This window comes from Ascaphus truei, chromosome 6 (genome assembly GCF_040206685.1).
Source record: "Ascaphus truei isolate aAscTru1 chromosome 6, aAscTru1.hap1, whole genome shotgun sequence".
Taxonomy (NCBI): Eukaryota; Metazoa; Chordata; class Amphibia; order Anura; family Ascaphidae; genus Ascaphus; species Ascaphus truei.
The window spans coordinates 131,749,655-131,757,638 of record NC_134488.1 but is presented as its reverse complement, the minus strand read 5'-3'; the positions used below and the strand labels follow the sequence as shown (position 1 = coordinate 131,757,638).

General features: G+C 45.5%; 1 protein-coding gene across 1 annotated transcript; it reads left to right on the top strand.

The window, feature by feature from the left end:
- Positions 1-270: 270 nt before the first annotated feature.
- LOC142496592 (chemerin-like receptor 1) lies at positions 271-5,118 on the top strand. The gene is made up of 2 exons (XM_075603260.1): positions 271-398; positions 3,658-5,118. Exon 2 carries the CDS (start codon positions 3,671-3,673, stop codon positions 4,757-4,759), a length of 1,089 nt encoding a protein of 362 aa, XP_075459375.1. The 5' UTR covers positions 271-398; positions 3,658-3,670; the 3' UTR covers positions 4,760-5,118.
- The last annotated feature ends 2,866 nt before the right edge of the window (positions 5,119-7,984 follow it).

Sequence of the window (7,984 nt, the reverse complement as noted above, 5' to 3'; positions counted from 1 at the left end):
CAGAGTGTCCCAGCAGAGTATCCCAGCCGCCTGTCCCAGCAGCCTATCCCAGCAGCCTGTCCCAGCAGCCTGTCCCAACAGCCTGTCCCAGCAGCCGGTCCCAGCAGCTAGTCCCAGGAGACTGTCCCAGGAAACTGTCCCAGAAGAGTGTCCCAGTAGACTGTCCAAGCAGCGGGTCCAAGCAGACGGTCCCAGCAGCCAGTCACAGCAGCGGGTCCAAGCAGCCTATCTCAGCAGCCTGTCTTAGCACTGTCCCAGCAAGGATTTTTGGTAGAGTCAACCAAGTTACAGGAGCAGAAAGGAGCCTGTTTCACAGAGGGGGTATATCCACAGTGAGATGATCTGATCTCCTCAGCTGAAGGAGAAGAGGGGAACAGATCTAAATGAGAAGACACAAGGTATTCAAATTAATTTGTTTTATATTTGGGGTGCGATAGAGATAATCAGTATTTGAGATCTACCCTACTGTATGTTGTGATTTGTAACATTCAGGACCAGGGAAGCAATGCTGAGATGTGCAGGCTTTAGTAGATTAAACTGATTATTGTAATATGGTGAAAGGGTTAAAATAATGTGATTAATGGTTAAAAAAGCGCATAATTATTTTATCAGTCATTTTTGATAGCGTATCCTGTAAATGTTTATAAAAATAAGAAATGTAGTCTAATTATGTTACATCTAACTAATAAATCCCGCAGTGTTATTATTAAAATATATTAAAATATTTATACACAGACACACACACACACACACACACACACACACACACACACACACACACACACACACACACACACACACACACACGGACACACACGGACACACACGGACACACGCACACACACACACACACACGGACACACACACACACGCACACACACACACACACACGGACACACACACACACGGACACACACACACACGGACACACACACACACACACACACACACACACACACACACACACAGACACTACCAATCTCGCCAGTCTGAGATACAGTGCACATTTGTGAGATTTGAGCTGTCTGACACTTTATTTAATAGTTGGGGAATACTTAATATGATGATAGTTGTTTCTTTGCATACCAAATATCATGTGCATATTGCACAGAGCTGACACAGTGACTGTTTGGGGGGTTGCTGTAGGTTATCTGATACATTCCCAATCTCACAGATTATTTGTTCTTTCTTCTCACAGTTTGCAGGAACTGACTGTATATTACTGGTAGCTACAGGTAAGGCATTAATACATCTTAAAGGGCTAATGCGTATCGTCCAATCTCACTAACACAGTGTTACTGACGCCCGTTACTGATTTTGATAACATAACCGTATACAGTAATCCCTGAGATAATGACGTTTTGAGATTCTGGCCCTTTAAGGATTTTCCATAATTTGATTAAATTACAAACACATTTTTAACACCAAAACCCAAGTGGAAGTTCTCCCCTTCCTCTGCATGCTCCAGAGACACATTTCTCTGCCTGTGAAAGATGCATATTGTTCTGTATGTTGCAAACCAATGTCACTCTCTGTATTAGTAACCCATTGCTACAGATGTAGCAGACTTTACTGCCCCTGTTAAGCCTGAATATCATATGAATACCATACAAAAATATACATTCCCGTTGCATTAAAGGGCACGAACATACAAGTTATGATAGTTCCAATGGCGCACGTGGTAACACGTCATTAATACAACTCCTCGTGTTAAAGGGTTTAATAATGTCTGTTACTGCTGCGCCAGCCTTTATTTTAACACTTCTCGGGGGCGTAGCGGTTGCATCTTCTGAATTCCACGCGCAATAAATTGGGCATCCCCGCATTCATGCCGCATTCGCGCCGCCCAGCACCCGCGGTTGATCTGTTTAATTATAAAGGTTCGGATTTAATTGGGGGAAATTCTTCGCGTAACCGCCAGGTGGCAGATATTCATGAATTGCAATTAATTCTAATGTGTACACTACTGTATATCTGTATGTCTGTTACAGACACACATTGTTGGTTTGATGCACACATGTGTTTACACAAATTACACTATTCTGTAAATCATATTAAAGAAGCAGGTCAGAGGTTTTTCTGGTGATGGAAAGTTGAAGAATAGTTGCAGGTTGTGATACATTTTAATGGGATAACATGATAACTGTTAAGTGATGGAATGAATGTACAGAGGTTCCAGGAACCTTGCAGTTCTCATCTACTAGTAACTAGTGTACTGTCACGCGCACTCTCTCCAAGGTACAGTACTAAGCAATACAACAGTACATGTGCCATGTGCAAACCCGAGGGAGCAGTGGGAGCTTGGGGATTAATGCATTGCTGAGGAATTGGTTGTAGGAACAGAAGGTTGGGGGGTGGGGGAAGGTAGAGATCTGTGGGATCCTTTTCTAAGAGGTGCTGTCCTTTTATAAGAGATTGTACACGCCTGAAGAAAGAGAGATCTGCTGTGTTGGTTGATATGATGACTATAAGGTTGTGACGATCCTAAACTGGGGGGTTGGTGGGTGGGAGCCAAGCAAGAAATAATGCGAAAGACCTAATTGATTGGAATTGGGAGATAGTTATGGGTCATGGTACTGCGGTTCGGGCTGGTGGGATAGTTCAGCCAGGGGGTGATTCACCAAGGTCTGATGGCAGATCATTTACCTGATCCAGAATGAACATTTTTTAGTTGATCCTCAACAGACATTAGTCATTTACATCGGGGCATTAACCCTCAACAGTCTCAATGTGATATAGGTTGAACTTGATGGACATACAGTATGTCTTTTTTAAACCTCATCTACTATGTAGCTATTTACCTAAGTGACAGCTCTATGGAAACATGATTACACTCAAGATAATTGCTCCCATGATGCCTTAAGATGCATTGGAATAAAGCAGAGGTGGCAAACTCCAGTCCTCAAGGGCCACCACAAGTTCAGGTATTCAGGATATATCTGCTTCAGCACAGGTGGCGTAATTAATGTCTCAATCAAAGATTTAGCCACATGTGCTGAAGCAGGGATATCCTGAATACCTGACCTGTTGGTGGTGGCCTTGAGGACTGGAGTTGGCCGCCCCTGCAGTAGATGTTTGGTGACCTACGGTAATGTGAATGGTTGCGTTGAGCTTGATACTGAGCACAGTGTGAGTGCTGCGCTGAGAGCACAGAAACGAGGAAGTCATCACATGTGCTGTATATAATCTTACACTCTCACTCCCACCCACCCAGCCACCAGCTGCTGCATAATATCTACTCTCATAGTGTGCACCTCAATAGTTACTGGGGATCTCATTCCTGCATTTAGTTTGTTTTCAGTACAAGGGCAGTGAGTTCTATTTAGTGACCATTATAATGTATTGAGTAGTTAGCATGCTCCTGCCTACACATTATACATTTTTCTATTAAAATATATAATTTGTTGTGTTAGAATTGCTATTTTGGCATTTGTCAATGTTTGTATTGTTGCACTTTCTTAATGTGGCTTTAAGCCTTTTAATATGTCTTGTATGTGATGAATTTGTATGTGATGGAGTGATAGGGTTATTTATGTTTTCTCTTTTGTGCAATTTGGTTGGGGGAGTATTTGATATTATTTTATAAAGTGAAAGCTCAATCAGTTCTGAGTTCTCATCATATTCTTCTTTGTACTTTATATTCCTTGTGTTTGGCAGGAGAGCAGCCAGCATGGAGACGCCTGTTCCACCTGTTTATCCTACCAACAACAGCACTGAGGACAGATTTACAGATGAATTTCTGGAGAAATTGTCATTGGTTATGTATGTCATAACAATCCTACACATCACTTGTTTCAGTATCACATTCATCCTGGGGACTATAGGTAATGGTTTAGTCATCTGGATTGCCGGCTTCAAGATGAAGACAGTCAGTGCCGTGTGGTTCCTCAACCTAGCCATGGCTGACTTTATATTTAATATCACTCTTCCCTTCGAGATCACAAAGTATTATATGGAAAACCACTGGCCCTTTGGCCAAATACTATGCAAGGTCAGCATCACCATACTGTTCCTAAACATGCTTGCTAGTGTCTCTTTCTTAACGGTCATCAGCATTGACCGCTGTGTTTCCATCTTGTGGCCGTTTTGGGCCAAAATACACCGGACACCCAGGTTAGCGTCCACCATTGCTGTATTCATTTGGGTGTTCTCTCTGATCATCAGTGCCCCAAATCTGGCTTTTCATGATGTCCACCATGACATCAGTTACAATGTTTCTATTTGTTTTCCTGACTATGCAGTTTCTTCCTTTGATGATGAAACAATTGACTATAACAAATGGAATCTAAGGAACAGGGCTATGATTATCACAAGGTTTGTCTGCATGTTTGTGATCCCCTTTACCATTATCCTGGTCTGTTATGGTCTCATAGGTTTCAAAATAAGTAGAATTAAAAGGCCTACTCGGTCTCGGCGACCTTTCAAGGTTATCAGTGCCATTGTGGTCTGCTTCTTTTGCTGCTGGTTTCCATATCACATATGCCCAATTATATTGTCCAAAATTAGAATCTCCATAACTGACACAGGTTCCCTTATTGCTATTATACTACACTCCATTTCTTTGATCCTGGGTGGCTCCAACAGCTGCCTCAATCCCATCATCTATGTCTTTTTGGGCAAAGACTTTAAGGACCACTTTAGGAAGTCCATACCGGCCATGCTGGAAAATGCCTTTAATGAGCGGTTTGACCAGGGCTGCAAGGAAGGAGATGATGACGCTGATATTAAGGTGGAGCTGGATGCTTCCTGTGTAGCTTGAGTATCTTTCTTCCTCTCAGATCAACTGGTCATGTGACTTATAAACCTGTATCTTGAAGTCTAATCAAAAGATCAAGTCACCAAACAATGAACCGCAAAGTAAAACAGTGATCACATTACCAGTGTTATGCACGTTACAACTGAGCGTCTCCTTGTCAGGCTGCTGTCCCAAATTAACGCAGGTACTGGTTTGGGAGACATTTGCTGTGCAGCTAGTGTTAAAAAGTGCAGAGACCAAGAGAGAAAGCACTGAACAAAGACACAGGGGGCTCTATATCAGGGCAAATGTGGGGCAATTCTGGGGCAATAACATATCTACAGCAGATGAATGAGAGTTCTAGTCATGTGAATGTGGGGATTGTTCTCTGTTATACATGTAGCACAGATTTCCCCCCGAATTGCACCACTTTTTCCATCATACTGTAAATAGATACTAGGGCAGTGTTTCCCAACCGGTGTTCCACGCACACTGGGGTTCTGTCAGAGGATGAGAAGGTCCCACGTGCCCTGGGGTTCTGTCAGAGGATGAGAAGGTTCCATGCACCCCGGGGTTCTGTCAGAGGATGAGAAGGTTCCACACATCCTGGGGTTCTGTCAGAGGACGAGAAGGTTCCACGCACCCTGGGGTTCTGTCAGAGGATGAGAATGTTCCACGCACCCTGGGGTTCTGTCCGAGGATGAGAAGGTTCCACGTGCCTTCGGGTTCTGTCAGAGGATGGTTCTGTCAGAGGATGAGAAGGTTCCACGCACTCTGGGGTTCCGTGAGAGGATCAAAAGTGGTGACGGAATTTCCCCATTGTACCAGAACATGGAGAGAGCAGGGCAGTTGCAAGGGTGCTGGGCAGTTCCCTCAATCCTGATTGGCTGCATTACCCAGCAGCAGCTAATCAGGTGGAGGTGTCAGGAGCTTGGGTTATGGCCAACCAGAGGATGAATCAGCATGTGCAGGAGAGAGGCCACGTGTCTGTGTGTCCTGTATGTATTTGTTCTGTGACTCTCTTTGTGTCCTTGTATTTTGTCACTGTCTCTTCCCTGTGAATAGAAAAAAGGGGTTGAATGTCCTCGGGCGCGTCACTCTGCTTGCGGCTCCACGGCGTGTATTATATGCAAGGCAAAAGAGAGAGAGAAGGGCCACAGTGAAAAAAGACAGCTCAAAGTTTTGCACACTTTTTCATCAGGGTGGAGGGAAGGGGGGGGGGGTGGTTGCGAGGGGTGAGAAATAAAGACAAGGGATGGCTAATATTAATTCAAACTTGTTGACTGGGGACACACTCACATTAAAACTCTCAAAACTTGAATTGGTATTTCCTTCTCTTTTTGTAGTAGGTGTCTTCAACGGATGTCTTCTCTTCTATGTGCAGGTAGATGGGTTGAGGCCGAGGAGATGCCTTCTAAAATAAGCGACCGATCAATTCGAGCATAGGAAGGAGATGCCGCCAGGTTCCACAATTAATCCCTTTCTGGGCAGTGATGTCCTGTATCGGCTGGTTCCCACTTGGCAGATGTATGCTGTCTGTGGCTTGGGTTGCAGGTAGCCGCAGTGCGGATGTCCAGAGCCCGTGCACAGGCTATGTCCTCCCCCTCCGGCTGCCTATCTTCCCCGTGCAGACAATTCCAGGCTTCCCTGCTCCGCTGTGCATGCGCATGCGCAGACGGCGAGACACTGGGCCAGGGAAATCAGACCTCCTCACTATGGTGGCTTGTAGAGACCAAAAAACGTCAGACGCGTTTCGCCAATGCTTCCTCAGGACGTCACTGAGGAAGCATTGGCGAAACGCGTCTGACGTTTTTTGGTCTCTACAAGCCACCATAGTGAGGAGGTCTGATTTCCCTGGCCCAGCGTCTCGCCGTCTGCGCATGCGCATGCACAGCGGAGCAGGGAAGCCTGGAATTGTCTGCACGGGGAAGATAGGCAGCCGGAGGGGGAGGACATAGCCTGTGCACGGGCTCTGGACATCCGCACTGCGGCTACCTGCAACCCAAGCCACAGACAGCATACATCTGCCAAGTGGGAACCAGCCGATACAGGACATCACTGCCCAGAAAGGGATTAATTGTGGAACCTGGCGGCATCTCCTTCCTATGCTCGAATTGATCGGTCGCTTATTTTAGAAGGCATCTCCTCAGCCTCAACCCATCTACCTGCACATAGAAGAGAAGACATCTGTTGAAGACACCTACTACAAAAAGAGAAGGAAATACCAATTCAAGTTTTGAGAGTTTTAATGTGAGTGTGTCCCCAGTCAACAAGTTTGAATTAATATTAGCCATCCCTTGTCTTTATTTCTCACCCCTCGCAACCACCCCCCCCCTTCCCTCCACCCTGATGAAAAAGTGTGCAAAACTTTGAGCTGTCTTTTTTCACTGTGGCCCTTCTCTCTCTCTTTTGCCTTGCATATAATACACGCCGTGGAGCCGCAAGCAGAGTGACGCGCCCGAGGACATTCAACCCCTTTTTTCTATTCAAATCCATACAGAGGTTGGTGAATAACCTCTGAAAGACTCAGGCAGCGAAATCACTCTGTGGAAAGGACTGGAACCACAAATTGAACAGTAGGATAATTCTTTCTTTTTTGGCGCAAACTTTCCCCCTTTTTTCCCTCATGTCTCTTCCCTGTGGCTTCTTTTACTTTTTGTCAAGCTCTGCCCTGTGTCTTATGTGACTCTGTCTGTCTCTGTCCTTTGTCTCCTGTGATTGTCTAGCTGTCTCAGTTCTCTGCCTGTCTGTCTCTGTCCTGTGTCTCCTGTGTCTGTATCTGCACTTTGTCTCTGTGACTGTCAGTCTCTGTCCTGTGCCTGTCTCTGCACTGTTTCTACGTGACTGTCTTTCTCTGTCCTGTGTCTCTTTTGTCTGCCTGTCTCTGTCCTCTCCTGTCTGTCTCTGTCCTGTGTCTCCTGTGTATGTCTGTCTCTGCCCTGTCTCTGTCCTGTGTCTCCTTTGTCTGTCTGTCTCTGTCCTCTCCTGTCTATCTCTGTCCTGTGTCTCCTTTGTCTCCTGTGTCTGTCTGTCTCTGCCTTTTGTCTCTGTGACTGTCTGTCTCTGTCCTGTTTCTCCTGTCTCCCGTGTCTGTCTCTGCCATGCATCTCATGTGACTCTGACCTATTAGGATAAGGGAAACATGAGCTTTGGCCCGAGGGTCTGTCACCCATTGGCTTACTTCTCTCATCTTCTGGCCACATCCCCAGAAGGTTTCCACCCATCTCCTTTTGGGGTGTAAGGTTTATG